This window comes from Salmo salar, chromosome ssa02 (assembly GCF_905237065.1).
Source record: "Salmo salar chromosome ssa02, Ssal_v3.1, whole genome shotgun sequence".
In the NCBI taxonomy this organism is placed as follows: domain Eukaryota; kingdom Metazoa; phylum Chordata; class Actinopteri; order Salmoniformes; family Salmonidae; genus Salmo; species Salmo salar.
Genome location: NC_059443.1, coordinates 26,697,948 through 26,719,176, shown reverse-complemented (window position 1 = coordinate 26,719,176; position 21,229 = coordinate 26,697,948). Strand labels below are relative to the sequence as shown.

At 45.6% G+C, this 21,229-nt stretch overlaps 3 protein-coding genes across 8 annotated transcripts in view; all 3 read right to left on the bottom strand.

Annotated features, from left to right (window-relative positions):
- LOC106578478 (taste receptor type 1 member 1) lies at positions 1-2,404 on the bottom strand. Its single transcript, XM_045701411.1, has 4 exons — positions 1,875-2,404; positions 1,468-1,768; positions 530-1,276; positions 1-416 (listed from the first exon to the last, which is right to left on the bottom strand). The coding sequence occupies exons 1-4, from the start codon at positions 2,063-2,065 to the stop codon at positions 129-131; spliced, it is 1,527 nt and encodes a 508-aa protein (XP_045557367.1). The 5' UTR covers positions 2,066-2,404; the 3' UTR covers positions 1-128.
- A 2,146-nt stretch (positions 2,405-4,550) lies between these two features.
- Positions 4,551-8,600, bottom strand: LOC106578524 (zona pellucida sperm-binding protein 3). Of its 2 annotated transcripts, none has more exons than XM_045701409.1 (9): positions 7,550-8,600; positions 7,336-7,448; positions 7,131-7,234; positions 6,873-6,960; positions 6,669-6,780; positions 6,488-6,576; positions 5,570-5,640; positions 4,763-5,451; positions 4,551-4,636 (listed from the first exon to the last, which is right to left on the bottom strand). In XM_045701409.1, the coding sequence occupies exons 2-9, from the start codon at positions 7,443-7,445 to the stop codon at positions 4,598-4,600; spliced, it is 1,302 nt and encodes a 433-aa protein (XP_045557365.1). In that variant the 5' UTR covers positions 7,446-7,448; positions 7,550-8,600; the 3' UTR covers positions 4,551-4,597. The 2 variants fall into 2 exon arrangements, with proteins under 2 accessions (XP_045557365.1, XP_014012915.2); XM_014157440.2 differs by having other exon boundaries at positions 6,873-7,047; positions 7,550-8,599.
- A 534-nt stretch (positions 8,601-9,134) lies between these two features.
- LOC106578455 (dual specificity tyrosine-phosphorylation-regulated kinase 1B) overlaps positions 9,135-21,229 on the bottom strand; it is a 70,410-nt gene continuing 58,315 nt past the window's right edge. For 2 of the 5 annotated variants that reach the window (XM_014157296.2, XM_014157267.2), the window contains exons 3-11: positions 20,921-21,040; positions 20,027-20,215; positions 18,838-18,985; positions 18,047-18,333; positions 16,779-16,925; positions 16,530-16,691; positions 13,093-13,411; positions 12,082-12,185; positions 9,135-11,917 (exon numbers count right to left, since the gene is read on the bottom strand). In XM_014157296.2, the coding sequence (XP_014012771.2) occupies positions 11,159-11,917; positions 12,082-12,185; positions 13,093-13,411; positions 16,530-16,691; positions 16,779-16,925; positions 18,047-18,333; positions 18,838-18,985; positions 20,027-20,215; positions 20,921-21,040 (2,235 nt within the window). In that variant the 3' untranslated portion in view covers positions 9,135-11,158. The remainder of the gene's footprint in view (positions 11,918-12,081; positions 12,186-13,092; positions 13,412-16,529; positions 16,692-16,778; positions 16,926-18,046; positions 18,334-18,837; positions 18,986-20,026; positions 20,216-20,920; positions 21,041-21,229) is intronic. The other 3 variants (XM_014157274.2, XM_014157278.2, XM_014157286.2) reach the window with 3 other exon arrangements.

Below are 21,229 nucleotides of genomic sequence, written 5' to 3'. Positions count from 1 at the left end.
ACACTCAAAACAGCAGGTGTGGAAGCCAGTTTGAACTCTTCTGGAGCCAGATTTACACTCACTAGAACACTGCAGAACTGGAGCCTGCAAGAAGTAGGAACAGCTTAAAATATCAGCATCAGTTATCACTAATTTGAATACCACGCAGTGTTTTGATGGTGTGTAATGTATACTTGCATGCTTTTGAAGAATTTAGTACTAACTTTTGTGCCCGCAAACCAATGTATGAGAGTTTCATTAATATGGAAGCTTGGTGTGGGGTTGGTAAGGTATGAGCCAATATCCACATTAGAACATGTTTTATTTTTGCAGTCCCAGTGTACAATGTCGTAATGAGCCGGTGGGTCCCCGTTCTCATCAAACTCTATACTTTGATTGTCCAATTTGAATTTGACCTGTTTTAGTGCCTCCGTGACCTGGGAATGCAAGACAAAATGGTAAAATAAAAGATGGCGTCAATCAATTACCATATTTTTGGTGATGTGGTTGACCAATAGACTTCATGCTGAAGGAGATGCAGCTCACTTACCATGTAAGGATAAGCAATGATTTCTGAGTCGGCACAGTTCCATGTCCCACACCGCAAAGCATTGTGGAGTGCATGAGCCACAGCATACACTGCAGAGTAGATGACAAAGCTGTATGTTGGGTCCTCTCCAATAATTGTCTGGGCACTGGTGGAGTTGCAGTCAGAGCAAATCTGACCACATCTTTCTTTTAAGTCCATGTCAGTGCATGCATTCTCATGTCTGGATTTTACTGTGTTGTTAATGAACTCATCAAATCCTCTCAGGTCCTTGTGCCTCTGTACAGTGATACCTAAGACCGTCCCTATCCTCTTAATCTGACTCTTCTTGATCAACTCTTGATTCATGGACCATGTCTCACTAGCGATCCATATCTTCTCCTTCACTCTGAGATCTATGGCCTTTTGGATGAAAGGAATGACAAACTCCACATTGGCAAAGACTACAATAACCTGGATATTGAACATGGCTATGTTGTTGAATAGACGCCCTATTAAGGATTGGTTTTGGGGAATGGTGTCTTGGTACGCCAAACAGATGTTAGCTGGTCTAATCTCATCCTGAAAAACTGTCAAGGCATCTCTGCTGTAGTCATTGTCACCACCGATGAAAGCCACCCAGTTCCAGTTAAACTGTCGGAGTATACGGACTATAGCCGCCACCTGATATTTGTCGCTGGGAATGGTTCGGAAAAAGGAGGGAAATCTGTTTTTGTAGCTCAGTTGGACACTTGATGCCCCATGAGTCACCTGTTGAAGTAAAACACAAAACGATAATGCTTTTGTGAGAACAAGGATTGTAAGATTTGTACAAGCATCACAGTACAGGTCCATTTATATTGCAGTGTTCTACAGACCCATTCCTGAAGAGTACAAACAAGGCAGCTACTGCATAAATAGCACCATCATGAGGTTATATTGTGCCATAAAATACTACTTACCATTGGAATCATCTCAGACATGTACAGAGGGGCGACACTGATGGTTTGGCTGCTTCCAAACGGGCCAGTGACTGAGATGACTTTAGGTCTGTAGTTTGTACCGTTCCACACAGGGATGGCTCCTCTTCCCTTTTGGGTCAGAAAGTCCAGAGCAGCCCCATAACTGAGCAAGTCAGAGCAGTAGTCAAAAATCTCATAGCCCAGGCTGACGCCAGGCAACAGCAATGTGGAGTTGTTGATCTCTTCAATAGCAAACCTCATGACTTGAATCTGCTGGTAGCTTGCTGAGGAAAACGTAAACCTTGGATGTAGAAGGTTGCATAGTTTTACTGTCAATGTGTGCAACAAGAAAAGTTAGACATTTACAGTAGTTTTTCCCCCAATGGTGAAAGCAGACTTTGCCTTACCTGTGACATTGAAGCACCTCAGGTTTTCTGTTTTCAGTGTCAGTCACTGTACCAGTCACTCCATACTTCTCATGCAGCTGGAATAGTCCTCCCAGAATGTAGTCTCCATCCAGGCTGAGTTGTGGTAAAGAGGAGCATGTGTCACTTTGTTTCATCAGGTGAAATGACACCATCACCACAAGAAACAACATTGTAGGTTTTAAAATAAGAGTGAGTTGTTAGAGCAGAGGCTGAAATGCTCTCCATCTACTGAGGTGACTGATACCAATCATCTTTCACTGTTTTACATGTTGTGTTACTTCCTTGTTTTTGTTCTGTGCTTCAGATACCTGGATAACCACATCCACCATTCCATGGTCAGGCTATTATGGAAACATGTCTTGAGGTTTATGAAAATATCTGTCAGGTCTTTCACACATCCCTCTATACAAAATAATATGACATTTCCACCAGAGGAGGCTGGTGGGAGGAGCTATAGGAGGACAAGCACATGAATGGAATAAACGGTAGCGGTGTGTGGGTAAAATCACCGGGGAAGCCAAGCCAGAATAAAAAGCCATATTACAACCTATGTGTTGTGATAATTGCGTTGTTTACTCTATAATGTGTTAGTTCATATGCCTTGACCCCGTGATATACAGGCCTAAGGCTGAGACAATAAGAAGACACAGTGGCAGAATAAATTCAACCACACCTTTGTTTCTTCACAAAACCAGAGATCAACCTGTCTGGTGAAGTCCACAAAACATATTGCATGTACCAATCAGTTACATGACCTACAGCATGGTCAAGCAAGTTAATGTTTCTGACATTTTTGTACTACTAAACAACTATTGAATGAGAACCACTGAGAGTTACCGCAAGTCCCAAAGAAAACAGGAGCTGCCTCCACTATTCCAGCACCATTTCACCTTCAACATTTCAACCTCATCAAATCACCTCTGCTTAGTCTAATACAGTGACAACTAAAAGATACCAAAAACAATTTAGTCCAATAAACATAAGAGAAATATGATGTAGTCATGCGCGTTTGTGCAAATAGAAAAAACATGTTGATTCACCATACTTGTAGAGAAACGCCAATACCATCCTCCTCTCCTTCACGTTTACGAAACGGTCTATCACTCTGTCATACAGTACACACTTTCATTTTTTTGTCCTAGGCTACCTGGCTAAAATGCTTGCTCGCTAGCCTAATTTCATTTCATGGGCAATGTTACCTAGTTAGCATTAGGAGCTAGAAACAGAGCTGCCATGTCTATCGGAACCACCTTGGTCACTACATGCAACCCTAGGCAGGACTGATGTAAAACTGTTTCAAGCTATTTTGTGGAGATGGCAACAAGTGGTGCATGAACAGTGTCTTTCAGATGCAAATTATGATGAATATATGTAAATTACATAGTGCTGTCTGGTCCAAAAGAGTATGACATTGATGCCGCCAGTAGCATTGAACACAAGGCAAGCCAGCGAGCCTTTTGTATAAAATAATAGCCAATCAGTGTAGATCAACTGTGAATGGTCGTGGCACACACAAAAAAGTGTCAAGGGAAGTCAGTTTGGATTTGGCTTCACTCCAATCACATTGAGAGCAAACATTGACAGAAGCTCGTTGTGCATCTCATTGTATTGTTGTCCTCCGGTGGCTAGCTAGTTATCTAAAATTGACCCTTTCTTAAATTAGCCATGGATGATAGGGATTTGGACTTGTGGTTTTACTTAATTCTCCGTACTGGCCAATGATTATAATGGCGATTCTGATCCAACCATAAATTCATACATTGTGCCCCTGGCCAGAGAGGATGGAAGTTCAATATGTAGCTACATGTAGAAGGCTAATGCTAAATATGTGTATGCGACCAATACAATTTGAATGGGAGGGTATATTACTGGTAACTTTTGAAGTTTACCAGTAAACTACCAGCATTTGGGTAATTTCAAGTTTCTTTTGAATTTTTAATCACAGGACATCTAGTAGTATTTTTTGGTACTTCAGATTATCACAGGTGTCTAATTATCTCTGGCCCTCTGCATGGCCTTATTTATCACATGTAAAATATATGAATTAATCAGATAACATGATCTTAAGTATAAACCATCAACTTAGGGAATATCATTTGTGTTTTAATATGAGGATTTCAGCATTAAATACTTAATTTTTTTACAAACTTATCTTTGTTAATGTTTTTGCACCAAACTGGTGGCACTTGTGAAAAGTCAAGTTGGAAGAGTTGCAGAGTTTATTGAAAATAATACCATTGTTTAGATTGTTTCATTAGGTTATTTTCTAATTAACCATATGGTCTATCCACTAGAAAGTCATGGACCCAAATATAGATAAAAAAAAATACTATGAATGCATTTAAAAAATAAAACAAATAAAACAAAAACGTTGGCATAGATGACCTTTAAGTTACCAAAATTACAGAATGTTCCAGGAACTTTGGTAAATTACCAGTGGCTTTGCAACCCTAGTTCTGCCGTCTCCCTCTGAGCTTCCTGTCATTTGTGTGTAAAATAGTTGTACCTTTCAGAGAATGCCATATGTTTACATCTTCAATATACACCCCCACAAAAATACATCCCTCAAATGCCCAGCTACCATAAACATTCAGAGCTTTGTTCATTGCTTATAACAAGGGTAATTTAATATTCAATCATACAAGAACACTTAGGTGTAATTCTTATGAAATATTTAATTTAAAGTTAATTCATGTTAATGTTCAAATCGGGACAGAAGTTTCCAGCACAGCAAGCTTGTCCTGAAAAGAAATACACATTTTAAAATGGCTGGTATGACAAACACTTGAAATGATTGCAACTTAAACTGACATTAAAACTCAAAAAGTAGGCAGCATTGAAACATTCACTAGACTATGAAAACTAACCTTTGTGGATGGTTCCCAAAACCTCCCCAGCTTCTCCTCTGGGGCTGGTCCTTGGTCATCTTCTCTCCACTCGGCAGGCTCCATGTACCCCTGCAGAAACGCTGCCGCTTCGTCTACCAAAGGCATCTGTCCAACCCCCACTCTCTCAACCTTTGACCCTTCTATCCCAGCAACCTGCTCCTTAGCTTTCTTTGACACCTTAGCATTCATGGTGACAACACTCAACTCACTTGACATGTTCCACTGAGCTACCTCCTTAACCATCACAGTATTCTCCTCAGGTACATGTTCCAAAGTTACACTTGCTGTCACTTGGTCTGTGCCATTCTCTTCAGCTGCCACCTCAATCACCTCCTCAGCCCGTTTGTCCTCAATCAGCTCCTCCACACCCCCTTCTTTTCTGGCTACCACCCCCTCCTCTCCTATAACTGTCCCTTCCTGCACCTCCTCTACCTTACTCATAACAACAACTGACATGTTTTTCTCCTCCTCCCAAGGAGCGACTGCCAAGCTTTTAAACTTCACCTTCTCCACTCTATTAGTGACTGCCAAGGTCTCCTCCACCCTTTCCTCACTGTCTGGCTGTCTCTCCTCAGCCTGAATGGGTAAACTCTTCTCCCTGTCCTCCAACACTCTCCAGGGTTTGCTGGTGATTAGGTTTTTCACTGAAGGAGATGTCAAGGCTGGCCCTGGTTACATCAGGCAGAACCACAGGTTACAGATCAGCATACATTGTTCTGAAGATTTAATCTAAGATGAATTAGAGAGAAAAAAGGTGGTCCAGCATTAACTGTGTTGTATACTTACTAAAGTCTGACACGTCACAGACAGAATCACAGCAGGAGCACACAGAGGGAGGGCCATACAGCTCCTCCCACCTAACAAGACAACAACCAGGGGTGCAATCATTAGTCCAAAACGTTTTGCAACAAAAACGAGTTTCTATTGGACAAATTCAGGTAGGTCACTCACTGTTTCGTTAGCTTTCGTTTGGTTTCTATTGAATAAACCCCTGGTTAACCAGTGCAAAAAACAATGTAGCATGAAATAACTGAATTACTTAATGTTTTCATTATTATCATCAGTGTCCTACACATTGATCATGACCAGTCTATGTAACTTGTGATTTAATTCTTGAGAAAATGATTGTGATCGACAGTGGTGTAAAGTAAAAATACTTTGAAGTACAACCCTTTTGGGAAGATCTGTACTTTACTATTTATATTGACTTTTTATTTGACTAGTTATTCCTAAAGAAAATTCACTTTTTACTCCCATACATGTTCCTTGACACCCAAAAGTACTGGTTACATTTTGAATGCTTAGCAGGACAGAAAATGTTCCAATTCACAGACTTATCAAGAGAACTCGCGGTCATCACTACTGTCTCTGATCTTGCAGACTTACTAAACACAAATGCTGTTTGTAAATGTCTGAGTATTGGTGTGCCCCTGGCTACCCATAAATAAATAAGAAAATAGTGACGTCTGGTTTGCATATACAAGGAATTTGAGAAGATTTATAGCATTTACTTTTGATACTTAAGTAGATTTCAAATAAAATACTTTTAGATTTTTACTCAAGTAGTATTTTACTAGGTGACTTTTACTTAAGGTATCTTTACTTTTAATCAAGTATGACAATTGGTTACTTTTCCCACCACTGGATATAGAAATAGATCAGATTGGTTGAGGTTACTGTTGAGATTCCAAAAAGACAGTTTACCTTCCCACTGCTCTATTGTACGTGCAGGACTTGGCGCTCTGCTTTGAAGTGGATTTCATGACAGTCATAGTACAGTGCAGGTAGAGACGCTGTGGAACAGAGTATGAGATATATATATACACCCCCCCTATTCACTGGTGTTGTGGAAACATTTGTGTGCCATAAAAGTATATGGCCTAACCTTGGCAGTGATTTGGGGGAACAGGAAAGCATCCACAGTGAAGCGCAGGACATTTGACTCTCTGGAGAAGAACTGGGACTGACTGCCTTTCCGCTTGCTGTCCACCATACATCTAAAAACACATACGGATATACCCACCACTAGAATTGATTGATACAAATGCTATAGCTACATCCGTGTGTGAGAATTTAAGTGTTTGATTACCCAAAGTTGTGAATGACTTCAAGGCGAGGTGTGGCATTTGGGTCCTTGGATGTCGTAACAAAGCAGGAATCAACAAACACACTCTCATCTTTGGGGACAAAAACAGCGTAGGCTTTGAAGTACATTGGCTCCCCAAGCATGTAGCCCTCTTCTGACGACAACTGTTCCCATCGCTCTGCATTTGGAGAAAGATTTCCCCCTCACTCTCTGCCCCTTAAATCAACTTGCAAACTCTTGTAATAGGACATGTTTACCTACCATTGCATGCAGTGAGCCTAAAGATGTGTTTGCCATTAATACTCTTCAAGAGATTGCGGTCATGCACCTCAGGTACATAGCCAACTTTGTAGGAGTAGTGGAATCTGTTAAGGAAATGGATGGTAAACAGCAAAAACCACTCGTCACACATTAGTAAGACTGAAGTATAAATGCCAACTGTAGGCTAGTCTAGTGGGCACTGTACCGGTTATATATGCACTGAATGGGGAGGTTGAGAGGTATGGCTCTTATCACTGGCCCTTGTGGTTCTGGAGAAAATCGAAGTGAGTTGGAGTACACCAGCTGGCCATTCATGGTCTGGAAGTCATTAACAGAATCAAAAGTACATATTTTAGGGTCAGTTTAAGAGTGTGCTCCTAATGGATAGTGAGGTCAAAATGTATCCAAACACATCTTACCGTTTGAGTACTGCCACAGTCATTCAAGTCATAATGGAAGTAAAAGAAAAGTGACCCGGGTGACGGGGCAAGTGCCCAGGAAGAGCATGGAGGCCAGACACCTAAACCCGAGCTGACCTCTGTTGATGCGTAAGGAGATCTGGTTGTACCCGCACCACACCTCCACTCCACGCGGATTACGCACGGGAGAGAAGTGGTTACGCTCTGGACTATTTTGTGGCGGAAACAAGAGGTTGGTCAAGATACTGGGGAAACGTATTTTCCCGACTGCTGGTCTGAACAAGTCCCTGTCGACGACGGGAACCGCCGAGTGCTGGAACATGGGAAGGAAGTAGTATGGTGGTTCTGACCGCTGGGCACCGATGGCATCGTCTTCCCCTATCCGAGGCCTGATCACCTCACGCACTGGTTCATTGCCCGGGAGGTGCCGCTCCGCAAATTGGTAGTCTTGATGCACTTGACCCTCCCATCTGTCAACGTTAAAATCAGCTTCCGCTGATACTTGTGTGAATGGAAAGGCAGAACAAATCCATGCAAACAGACAAAACATCCACGCAACTTGCGCCATGTTCAAGCCGCAGAAATAAATAATAAAACTCTGTAGTCCAGAGCGCCTCGTGGACACACTGTTGTTAGCAAACTAGATTGACCATTTAAAGATTAATCTTGTAGGCGCTTGATAATTGCGCTCACCTGGTTTTGGCGCAACAATTACGCACTTGGCACACACGGCGACGTTCGTTGCATGTAGGCAACTGGGCGTAGATGATTAATTAATGATTCGCTTCATTATATTTGCAATGATATATGAAAACGTATTTTGCATTGCCTACTATGTTACAATGTAAACTTTGAGTATGTAATTCACTTATCTATCCACCAGATGCCAGTATAAACTGTGCTCTCAATTTTACTCAGTGGCTTGGGTGAATACAACACTTGACCTTCACCTGTTATATTCATATTCAATAACGCTCAACTAGGAAGACCGCAAATGTGTTGATGAACATGAGTCAAACGGTCCTAAATTAGTTCTAATTGCATTTAGTTTTATGGTATAGGTGACCATACTGCTGCGCCCCCCCCCCCACACACACACACACACACAGACAACATGTTGAACTAAACAGCATTTCCATTGACAACGGAATAGATGAACGGAGGATTGTGCCAACGTAAACTGCGACCAAAGATACAGCTAGGGGTATAGGGTAGGCCATCAGGGCAACAAGAACCTGTCTTTAACACTTCCAGTAGCACCTTTTCATCAATCGTTACCTCCAGGAAGACACTGGTTCAAATACAGTGGAGACACTATGTGTACTGAGTGTAACCGTTTGATAGTAAACCACCAATGTATCTAGCTGTAATGCTATGTTTACACTTTACTCAGAGCTGCCTGCTACTGTATATAGGCAACAATATAATATTGTCAGAAGAGTACAAGACTATCCAAACAATGAGACTGATTCCTAATAAGTTCATTAGTAGCTACACCAACTTTGTGGTTCTTCATGGACATCATCCCCACCACACCCAACACCAGTTACACTCAGGTACAAAATAAGAATGAAATAACTTGAGGTCAAACGCAAATCTCAGATTTATTATGCCATGTCAGTGATCACTTAGTTAGCTTGCCACATCAACAGTTTGTCTTTGTGGTAGGCCTGCTACTGTATGCACATTGCTCAGATGAGGGTCTGTCGACTGAAAGCTGAAAAAAGCAGAAAGCTGTGATTTGCATTTGACCTTTGTGTGCAAAAGTATACTCTTTATTCTTATATATCCAACTTTATTCTTACCCAGTTTCCCCCATTCAGGCCCCGCCCAGTGGCTGACTTAAACTAAGTCAGTGTTTTAATACCACCTTTAACTGTTACATTTAGTCATTGCCCAACTTTCACCAGCAGGAAGAAGGCAACCAAACCAAAAACAGAAGAAAACAGGTTCATTTTTACCTTTTCTTTTTCTTGTTAAATAGTAATAAATACATGAGATGCAGTGGTTTATTTTTCCATTTTTTCTGAAGCAGGAGGGTTAAAAAGTTTATTTTTATTTATTTATCTGTCTGTTTGTTTTCTTTAGCAGCAATCCGAACATGGTTGAAAGTGGAGATAGCAGCCGAGAGAGAAGTAGTTCACTTTTTTTTTACTTGATGGCAAACAGCACTCACAGAGTGTCGTGAAGGAGGGAGGGAAGGGGAGAAAAAAAGACAGGAGAAAAAAAGAGGCCAGAGAAGTCAGAGTCATGGGGGCTGTAGGGGTAAGGAGGGCATGAAAGTGTCCCCTCATAAGTATGTACTCCTCCCTCCTGCTATATATTGCCCCCCTCCCTTCCAACAGAAAAATGGGGCAGAGAGGAGAAGAGAGCGAGAGATCGAGACAGAGAGAGTGAGCAAGATTTGGCTTAGCATATCCAGAGTTACTCCAACCCAAAATGTGTGTTACGTTTCTGTAGTTTACGGTCCAAAACAAAAGTGAGTAAGAAAAGAGAGAGAGAAAGAGGGTGAAAGAGTCTGGTTAGATGTTGAAGTAGAAGGCAGACTATTTTTTTGAAACAACAGGGAAGCATTTTGGTTTTCCTTGTGGCAAAATGTTTTGTTGTTTTACGTTCTTGAATCACTTCCTCCTTTTGTGAAGAAGTTCTGTTCCCCCTCTCCTCTTGAAAGCGTCTCACTTCGTCAAATGTTTCAGCCTCCTCATCGTATAGTTTCTCACTGTGTGGTGACTACGGTTTTTGTCATTTGCTTCACTTTATTTCTATGATCTGTTTCATAGTTTCAGATATATAAGCCAGTGTCAAGCGGGAGAAGAAAAAAAAATTAACAAAAGTGTGTGTGTGTTTCGGGGGTGAGATATACTGAACTGAAAAACAAACTAAAAAGACCCTCGTTTGTTTGTTTCTCTGTGTATGCGCAAGTGTTTTCTGTCCATCAGCAAATAAAACTAAACCTGTATAAATTAAAATAAAAATGAATAAATAAACCACCTCTCAATTTAGCGCTCTTCTGATCTCCCCACTTACCCTCCTCCTCATGTAGTGATGTTTAATAAATAAAACATGTACAATTAAACCTAGACTTCAGAAAAACTAAACAAAAACAAAGAAAAAAAAAAAGATTGAAAAAATATCATAAGGCTCTCTGTCGTGCCTCCCTCTTCTTAACCAACAATTACCACTTTTCAAGCCATTCATTTACTTTTGCGGTCTTCATTCCAAAAAACAACCCAAACAACAAAAATCTCGCTGCAAACCTTTCCTTAAACCACATAAAATCAAATAATATAATAATAATAACAAGAAAAACTAACTTATGTGAAACTTTCCATTCCAACTACTGAGCCCCGTTTCTTTCCTTCAACAACAGAAAAACAAAGAAACTGAAAAAAGGATAAAAATGGTTTCAAAGCCTCCCCCCCTCTTACTCTCCCTCGACCTTCTCCCATGCAAAACAAAACTCCTTTGATATTTCACAAGTTTATCTCTGTAACTGTATGTGTGGCCGTATTTGTTTCAAACTCAAGTGTGTATAATGTGTATGCGTGTTGAAATTGTAATGTTGTCGTTGTTAAAATTGTATGGCTTTTGGAATTTGTTCAAGATTTATCAAGAGTTGGCCGCGTTCTGACCACCGCCTCCACTGCCGCACACACCCATCATGGTGGACTCCTCAGAGTCCGGCCTCCCCCCGCCGCCCCCTACTCCCCTGGGTGGGGGCCCCCCGGTGAGCATCCCGCCCCCGACCACGCTACCCTGGGGAGGGTTGTTATTGTTGTTACTGCCCGGGTAGCATGGGGGGATGTATCCAAGCCCGGAGGCAGCGACCAAGCTGTCCTGAGAGGCTGGGGGCTGGGCCAACTGTTGCTGGGAGCCGGCGGGGGGCGGCTGGGGGGCCATGACCGTCCTAGTCCGAAAGGCAGAGAGGCCCAGGTGGAGGTTGGAGGAGCCGTACTGGCTGGAGTCCAAGCTGGATGGGGGCGGCATGATGGAAGACTGACCCAGATGGTGGTGGTGTGTGAGGCTGAGCTCGATGCTATCCGGCATCTGTGGGGAGGAGATGGGCATCAGGGGCTGGCCCTGCTGGCCCTGTGAAGCCTGGCCCTGGGGCTGGTTCCCCTGCCCAGTCTGCCGCAGGCCCCGCCCGTTGCCGTGGTGACCGCCGTAGATGGGGTGCGGGTGGTGGGGTTCCATCATGCCCCCGACGCCGCCGCCTCCCAGGAAGTGGCGCGAGTGCTGCGTGGCCGCCGGCTTGTGCAGCAGCAGCTGGGGGTATGGGGGGTCGCCGACGCTACTGCCGCTGTTGGACAGGGGACCCATGCCCCCCTCTCCACCCGGCCAGAGGCGCAGCTGCTGCTGAGATGGAGCCTTGGCATTGGGGGAGAGGAAGAGAGGTCATCGTTAGAAACAGAGAATGCAGCACCTACAGTACATCATACAAATGTCAGTTCCAGCTGGTATAGAGGAAGAACATGTTGTTCCATGTGATGAGATCTGAGACATCAGAGTGAGGTCAGATTTAAACCGCTCACCTGTGGACTCTGCATCTCGTAGTCTGAGTGAGTAACTGCACTGTTGTAGTACCGGTTACTATACCGGTAATTCCGGTTGTCATTGGAAGAACCGCTAGATCCACCTGGACAGAGGGAGTAGGGGAGGAGAGGGAGAGTAGGGGAGGAGAGGGAGAGTAGGGGAGTAGAGTAGGGGAGGGGGAGTAGAGAGGGAGAGTAGAGGAGGAGAGGGAGAGCGGGGGAGGAGAGGGAGAGCAGGGGAGGAGAGGGAGAGCAGGGGAGGAGAGGGAGAGTAGAGGAGGAGAGGGAGAGTGGGGGAGGAGAGGAGGAGAGGGAGAGTAGAGGAGGAGAGGGAGAGTAGAGGAGAGGGCGAGTGGGGGAGTAGAGGAGGAGGAGAGGGGGAAAAGACACTCGGTTAGTCAGAATACACAATAGTTGTGTTACGTCAACATACTGACAGTCCATCACTGCTGGGACCATAACCTGTTGCTGAGCTGCTGAACATGGTGCTGTAGCTAAGATGACTAGCTGTTGCCATGGTGAATGGGAGCTGTAGCTGTGGCAGAGGCCGCTGAGGCTGAGCTGTTGCTATGGTGATGGTGTGCTGCAGGCTGTAGGGACTGAGCTGCGGCTGAAGTGACTAGGAGCTTGTTTCTATGGAGACTGTGTAGCTGTTGCAGAGAGTGAGGGGCTGTAGGGGCTGGCTGAGATGTAACATTGAACAACCATCACTATGACGCAGTAGACTGCAGTGTTCCCCCGAAGACTATGTAGGTGGGAGGGATCTCCCAGACAAGATCCTTTACAGTACTAACCAACATGGCTTCAACGGACTTTCAATAGCTCTCAATCTAAGGAATCTTGGTGTTTTTTACAAACGTAGGGGAGAATTATCTGGGGGAAACACTGCAGTGGGAATATGGGATCAAACAAGCTGCCAACGTTTAGTTTGCTCTTTTGAGGTTTGACCTCTGCAGATGTTTCCCCATGCAGTGGACTGTGACTTATGGTAAGGGTATACTGTATACTAACTGCTGTGTCCCGTACCGGAGCTGGAGACGGAGCTGGTGGTGGAGGTGGAGTGGCTGTGGTCCATGGCCGGGCTGGTGGAGGTGGAGCTGCTGGTGTTGGTGCCCTCGTCCGTTGTCTTCTTGAAGAAGTTGTGCTGCAGCGCGTAGAAGGGCGTGATGCGCGTCTTGGGGTCGTAGTCCAGCATACGCAGGATCAGGTCCTTAAACTTCAGGTAGTCGCAGGGAGCGTGCCCCTGCTCTCCGCCCCGCCTCCCACCAGGACCCCCGGTCTCCACCCCCAGGATCTCATGGAGCCGCCGCGTCGCAGGAGGCTTGTACTCCTGAATAGGGAGATAGAGGAGAGAAAGGGGAGAACGGAGAATATGGATGTGGGGAGGTGCAGAGAAACACTGTTTAATTCTCATTTTCTTCGAGGCAGTTTTAGTGACTTTTAGTTATTATTATGGTTGAATTTCACACATGCAAGCATGCATGTTGTTATGACGGTGAAATGGTTGATGGTCAGTAGAATGCATATTATGAATGGATAGACTTACTATTAGGTCTACAATATTTACATAACACCAAGCCAGTGATGAGAAGCTGGAATGAATGAGACCTCCAACATGTATCCTTACATGGTCTCCGGTCTAAAGACCATCAGTTCCTAGTCCTAAAACTAACAATAAGTTGTCTTATCCTGCACTATATCATTCACTTAACCCCAAATCGTCTAGTGAAAATACATGCCAACACCCATACAGTGGGGGGGAAAAGTATTTGATCCCCTGCTGATTTTGTACGTTTGCCCACTGACAAAGAAAGGATCAGTCTATAATTTTAATGGTAGGTTTATTTGAACAGTGAGAGACAGAATAACAAAAAAACTATCCAGAAAAACGCATGTCAAAAATGTTAAATTGATTTGCATTTTAATGGAGGGAAATAAGTATTTGACCCCCTCTCAATCAGAAAGATTTCTGGCTCCCAGGTGTCTTTTATACAGGTAACGAGCTGAGATTAGGAGCACACTCTTAAAGGGAGTGCTCCTAACCGCAGCTTGTTACCTGTAAAAAAAAGACACCTGTCCACAGAAGCAATCAATCCGATTCCAAACTCTCCACCATGGCCAAGACCAAAGAGCTCTCCAAGGATGTCAGGGACAAGATTGTGGACCTACACAAGGCTGGAATGGGCTACAAGACCATCGCCAAGCAGCTTGGTGAGAAGGTGACAACAGTTGGTGCGATTATTCGCAAATGGAAGAAACACAAAAGAACTGTCAATCTCCCTCGGCCTGTGGCTCCATGCAACATCTCACCTCGTGGGGTTGCAATGATCATGAAAATGTTGAGGAATCAGCCCAGAACTACACGGGAGGATCTAGTCAATGATCTCAAGGCAGCTGGGACCATAGTCACCAAGAAAACAATTGGTAACACACTACACCGTGAAGGACTGAAATCCTGCAGCGCCCGCAAGGTCCCCCTGCTCAAGAAAGCACATATACATGCCCGTCTGAAGTTTGCCAATGAACATCTGAATGATTCAGAGGACAACTGGGTGAAAGTGTTGTGGTCAGATGAGACCAAAATGGAGCTCTTTGACATCAACTCAACTTGCCGTGTTTGGAGGAGGAGGAATGCTGCCTATGACCCCAAGAACACCATCTCCACCGTCAAACATGGAGGTGGAAACATTATGCTTTGGGGGTGTTTTTCTGCTAAGGGGACAGGACAACTTCACCGCATCAAAGGGACGATGGACGGAGCCATGTACCGTCAAATCTTGGGTGAGAACATCCTTCCCTCAGCCAGGGTATTGAAAATGGGTCGTGGATGGGTATTCCATCATGACAATGACCCAAAACACACAGCCAAAGCAACAAAGGAGTGGCTCAAGAAGAAGCACATTAAGGTCCTGGAGTGGCCTAGCCAGTCTCCAGACCTTAATCCCATAGAAAATCTGTGGAGGGAGCTGAAGGTTCGAGTTGCCAAACGTCAGCCTCGAAACCTTAATGACTTGGAGAAGATCTGCAAAGAGGAGTGGGACAAAATCCCTCCTGAGGTGTGCAAACCTGGTGGCCAACTACAACAAATGTCTGACCTCTGTGATTGCCAACAAGGGTTTTGCCACCAAGTACTAAGTCATGTTTTGCAGAGGGGTCAAATACTTATTTCCCTCATTAAAATACAAATCATTTTATAACATTTTTGACATGCGTTTTTCTGCATTTTTTGTTGTTATTCTGTCTCTCACTGTTCAAATAAACCTACTATTAAAATTATAGACTGATCATTTCTTTGTAAGTGGGCAAACGTACAAAATCAGCAGGGGATCAAATACTTTTTTCCCCCCACTGTAGGTGTACACCCGTGCTCACACACCCACCCAGGTGTGCCTACCTCTGGGGTGAGATGGCTGATCCTCCACCATCTCCAATCCCTTTTGGGCAGAGTTAATTAACCTGTGATCCAAACCTTTCTCCCCCTCTTTCTCTCACCTCCACCGTAACCCAGGCCTCTCCCTTTGTTCAACCTCTCCCTTTCACCTGCCTTCACTGCTCCTTCACCTCGTCCCTCTATCTTATTAAGGGCTCTGTAATGCTTCTGATGCACACAGAATAATGGAACGATAAGGACCTTTTTAGACAATTAGGGAAAGCTATATGACGAGGGGTTCTACGCTTTAGATGATGATGACTGGAGAGGAAGATGCTGAGGCCTCAGATCTCCTTCCTAAGAGTGGGAGTTTAGGATGCTGAGGCCTCAGATCTCCTTCCTAAGAGTGGGAGTTTAGGATGCTGAGGCCTCAGATCTCCTTCCTAAGAGTGGGAGTTTAGGATGCTGAGGCCTCAGATCTCCTTCCTAAGAGTGGGAGTTTAGGATGCTGAGGCCTCAGATCTCCTTCCTAAGAGTGGGAGTTTAGGATGCTGAGGCCTCAGATCTCCTTCCTAAGAGTGGGAGTTTAGGATGCTGAGGCCTCAGATCTCCTTCCTAAGAGTGGGAGTTTAGGATGCTGAGGCCTCAGATCTCCTTCCTAAGAGTGGGAGTTTAGGATGCTGAGGCCTCAGATCTCCTTCCTAAGAGTGGGAGTTTAGGTTGGAAATGACAAAAGGGAGAAAATACCTGTTCTGCACAAACTACTTTCCAAAATCAAGCTAACCCTCCTCCCCTTCCTCCTCCACTCGGTTTTCTACCCATCTCTCTTTATCTACGGGTGAATGGTTAATACAAGTAGGAGGTTCGTTGAGAAGTTGCCTCTACCCACTGACACTTGGGTCAAATATCTTTCAATCCCCCTAGCAGTTAAGTTTAGGTTTGGGGGTAAGAGCAAGGTAATCTGATCCAGGATCTGTGGGGTGACAGGGGAACTTGAACCTACTGCGTTGTGAGTGACAGGAGGGATGTGGTTCGGAGATGAGATGAGAAGATTAAGTAAGAGCAGAGTTTTACTCACGGAGGCCGAGGGGTAAAGTACCTTCTTTATGTCCTTGTTCTTCTTGACGGTCCACAGACCGTCGGACAGCTTGTCAAAGTACTTCCGTGCTTTGGGAGCCTGATCCAGCATGTGGTTGGGAGGGACCCCCAGCACCTCCACTATCTTATTCATCTGATCCACCTGGAGAGAGAGAGAAATAACAGGACAGGTCAGGGGCAAATTCGGCATCGACACCCAATGCTGTGTGTGTGTGTTCTCACAGCCTACCTCATTGGAGCCGCTGAAGAGGGGTTCTCCCGTGTGCATCTCCACCAGGATGCAGCCCAGGGACCACATGTCAATGGCCAGGTCGTAGGGCATGCCCAGCAACACCTCCGGAGATCTGTAGAACCGACTCTGGATGTACTGGTAGATCTGTGGTGGAGGGACAGATTGGGGTGATATAAGAAATAAAAATAGGTAGGAAAAAACAGAGACGAGGGGAGAAAATGTGATGGGAAAAGATAGCGGTATTAGCTCCAGTATGTTGGTTACAGCAGAACAGAGCTGTGGCCCTTTAATAACATTTCTAATCTAATTTAGAGCACACTCACTGGTGGAGGGAGACAGGATGGTGGAAGTGGTGCAGTGACACCGTTTGTCCACACGGGGCAGGCCAAGCTGAGTAGAAATATCTAAACTGGGTGCAGCAGAGCCGCTGGGATTCTATACTTGAGCACTGTAGTGAGGCCCATTTCCTCATCTTCCCAAGAGTCCTCAAAGACGTGCTGTGAATGCCAGTTCCTATTCAACCTGGCAACGGCCTCCCTCCATAGCTTCCCTCTCCATGTCTATTTACCCTCTGCAGAAAACTGAGCTCATTCTCTTTTGAAACGGGAGAGACGGAATCATCTGTGGGCTATTCCTGCTCTGTCCCTCATCCATCCATCCGTCTACCCCACCCTTCTCTTCTCCCTCTTCCTGAGATATCCAGAGGCATTAGCAGACAAATGATACATTTTAGAAAAGGTTAGTATACATTGAACGTTTATCTGGTTTACAAAAAGCTGTCTCTTATTCATTCTAACTCTACCATTCCCTCCCTTCCCCTGCGTCTCTATCGCTCTCTATCCCCCCCAATAGCTCCCTCCTCCCTCCCTGCTCCAATTTCCTTCTCTACCCAACAACCCCCCCCCAGCATCTAGAGGGGATATAGCATGCATTAAGGGCCTACTATATAAACCACAGTCGACAGCTGATGTATGCATTGGTTTAAGTCGATCTTAAATATAACACACAGGAGCATGCAGATACCCAGAACAATTCACAAAGGATCCATTGGGAGTGGTGAACTGCAATGCACTGATTTCAGGAGTGGACTGTGTATATTGATGTGCTTGGTAAGGCGTAGTCCTCCCTCCCCTTGCTTCTCCCTCTCTCCTAACCCAATGGTGTTCTCTCCTCAACACCCCTCCCCTGAGCCCACCCAGCACATGCATTGGGTTCATTAGGGTGTTCTATATCTCTGTGCTTGGTTAGTCAGCTAGTCTCCTCACCCTCTGGCCTAGTTGACAGGAGCTGCCGAAGTCCACGATCTTGATGGCGCTGCGCTTGGGGTTGCACAGCAGGATGTTCTCGGGCTTGAGGTCGCAGTGGATGATGCTGAGCTCGGGCGTGGCCAGGAACAGCAGCGCCGTGCACAGCTGCTGGGCAAACTTTCTGGTCAGGTTGAGAGACACGCCGCGGAAGTTGGTGTTGCGCAGGAGGTCGTACAGGTTGTAGGAGAGAAGCTCGAACACCAGGCACAGGTGGTTCCGGAACATGAAGTGCCTCTTCAGGTGGACTGGAGGGGGAGAGGAGGGAAGAGGAGGGAGGTTAGTAGGGGAAGCGGTACACTGCAGTAACCTATCAGGGTGCTCTGCTCTACATGGGTAGTGGTTGAGGTGACTTCCAGAGTGACAGTGTGCCCTTGGAGTGGAGAGCAAGGTGCTTTGACCACATGGAAAACAGCTCAGCCATATAAATGCCATCTATTATTATACTATTGTGTGTCAATCACCTCGCTGAGCGCTATAGGAGCTTAGTGAGGTAGAGGTGATTCTGTGACAGGTTTATCATTGCAAAGGCTACTGGATTGATATATATGAAGCATGATATTTATACATAGGGATATGTGAGAAGTAGGGCATTGGTCTATATTTCAATTGAGACGTTAAATGTGGAACAGTATCAATTCATTTTAGTAGATGGTATACAATGCAATAGTGTTAGATCGTAAGTGGGGCTTAAAGCAGTGTGTGTGTGTGCGCGTGTGTGTGTGTGTGTGTGTGTGTGTGTGTGTCCTCACCTATGTAGTACTTCATCTCGGTGTCGTGTTTGTTCATGAGCTCCAGCAGTCGCAGCTCTATCTGGGCCTGGTTCAGGAAGGCTTTCTTGTTCTTGATGATCTTGATGGCCACCCACTCCTGCTCGTGGTGGTCATATGCTTTCACCACCTGCGGGATGGAAAAGGTCACAGGTCAGACAGGCAGCCATGTTGTTTGTAGCATTTGCAGGTGGTAGGGGCCAAGGCAAAGCTCCTTCACTAAACAAAATACAGTCATTATCCCTCTCCTCTTTCCTCTGACCCGTTTATTCTCCTCACGTCTGTAGACATACTTCACTCACCCCATGCAACTCTTCACCTTAAACTTTGGAAATGTTTCTCCTCTCTTTTCTTCCAACATCTTCTTTCTCCCTCCTCCCCCAAGACCCAGCCTCCCCCTGACCTATCCTCCCCCCACCCCCTGACCTATCCTCCCCCCTGACCTATCCTCCCCACACCCCCTGACCTAACCTCCCCCTACCCCCTGACCTATCCTCCCCCCACCCTCTGACCTATCCTCCCCCTACCCCTGACCTATCCTCCCCCTACCCCTGACCTATCCTCCCCCTAGCCCCTGACCTATCCTCCCCCTACCCCTGACCTATCCTCCCCCTACCCCTGACCTATTCTCCCCCTACCCCCTGACCTATCCTCCCCCTACCCTCTGACCTATCCTCCCCCTACCCCTGACCTATCCTCCCCCTACCCCCTGACCTATCCTCCCCCTACCCTCTGACCTATCCTCCCCCTACCCCTGACCTATCCTCCCCCTACCCTCTGACCTATCCTCCCTCCACCCCCTGACCTATCCTCCCCCCTACCCTCTGACCTATCCTCCCCCTACCCTCTGACCTATCCTCCCCCTACCCCTGACCTATCCTCCCCCTACCCTCTGACCTATCCTCCCCCCTACCCTCTGACCTATCCTCCCCCTACCCTCTGACCTATCCTCCCCCTACCCCCTGACCTATCCTCCCCCTACCCTCTGACCTATCCTCCCCCCTACCCCTGACCTATCCTCCCCCTAGCCCCTGACCTATCCTCCCCCTACCCCTGACCTATCCTCCCCCTACCCCTGACCTATTCTCCCCCTACCCCGACCTATCCTTCCCTATACCCTCTCTCCACTGACCTGCCCTCTCTATACCTTCTGTCCCTCATGTCCACTGACCTGCCCAAAGGAGCCCTTGCCGATGAGTGAGTCAATCTCGTAGCGGTCCAGCCACTTCTCCCCGTTCTTGACAATGTAGTCGTAGTTGTCGTCGTCGTAGCCATCGTTGTACACCTTCCTCTCCTTCTTAGTGCTCGAGTCCTCCGGGGGCACCTGCTGGGCACGCCGCTTCTTCTTCGTGTAGTACACCTGGACACGGAGGAGAGGAGATGGAGAGAGGAAGGGATGGGCGGGAAAAGAGAAAGAGGGGTAAGTCACTAATGTTTCTCATTTTGCCACACTACTGTTTGGATAGATCTCGGAGGACCAAACCAATGATAACACTGATATCCTTCACTAGTACATCAGTTTATGCTAATGTGGTTACATATACCTAGGGTTGCAAAACTCTGGTAACTTTCCAACCGGGATTTCTGGAAAACCAGCGACATTTGGGAAAGCAACCAGACATTTGCAAACCTACATCTAATGTTTATACCAGGGGTGTAAAACTAATTTTACCCTGGAGGCCTCATTCGGTCTTCAACGAGGTCCGGAGGGCCGCACTGAAAATTGGTTATACTTCCTCGCCGTCAATTTTGCAAAAACAATTCCTCTATCCATCGTTTTGGGAATTTCTGATGTTCCCTGACTTGCTAGCTTTCATTTTGGCGATAAGCGAGCTGGGCAGTCAAGAAACTATATGAATGTAGGTTCATTATCATTTCTACACAGTTTTGATTTGTGGTTTTTTTAAATTTGAAAGTATATGGAGTCCCCCCCCCACAAACATATATAAAAAAATAAATAAAAAAAACATATCTATTTTACTCAAACCACCTGCGAACCGGATAAGCTGTGAGGTGATGTTTCCTGTAGGACCTGATGGCTGGCTGACACACACACTCCACTCACCTCATTGATGTGCTTGTAAGTCTTGATCAGATCAACAGAGAGTTTTCTCAGCGGGGCGCTGGCGGGATCTCTAAAACTTGGGGGGATCCTCCTCTGCAGTATGGTCGCATCAGACAGCACCTGGAGTGGACATGTGGTGAGGGGAGCCCCAAAACTGGCCAAGACATCCCTGCAGTATTCTAACTAGCGGTCATTAGAACTAAAGTAAATAAAGGTCACTATACAATGTGAGTGGAAGGAGTAACTTCCAATGACATAACTGGGCATGTTTGAGTTAACCTATGTATACAGGCAACACTGTTGCCTAGC

Coding starts and splice junctions, on each gene's coding strand:
- LOC106578478 (XM_045701411.1), bottom strand. CDS start 2,065: ATGTTGTTTCTTGTGGTGATGGTGTCATTTCACCTGATGAAACAAAGT. Junction 1,277..1,467: donor TGTCTGAGATGATTCCAATG/GTAAGTAGTATT, acceptor TTACTTCAACAG/GTGACTCATGGGGCATCAAG. Junction 417..529: donor TCATTGCTTATCCTTACATG/GTAAGTGAGCTG, acceptor TTGCATTCCCAG/GTCACGGAGGCACTAAAACA.
- LOC106578524 (XM_014157440.2), bottom strand. CDS start 7,445: ATGAATGGCCAGCTGGTGTACTCCAACTCACTTCGATTTTCTCCAGAA. Junction 7,235..7,335: donor ATTCAGTGCATATATAACCG/GTACAGTGCCCA, acceptor TTTCCTTAACAG/ATTCCACTACTCCTACAAAG. Junction 4,637..4,762: donor TTTGGGAACCATCCACAAAG/GTTAGTTTTCAT, acceptor ATTTCTTTTCAG/GACAAGCTTGCTGTGCTGGA.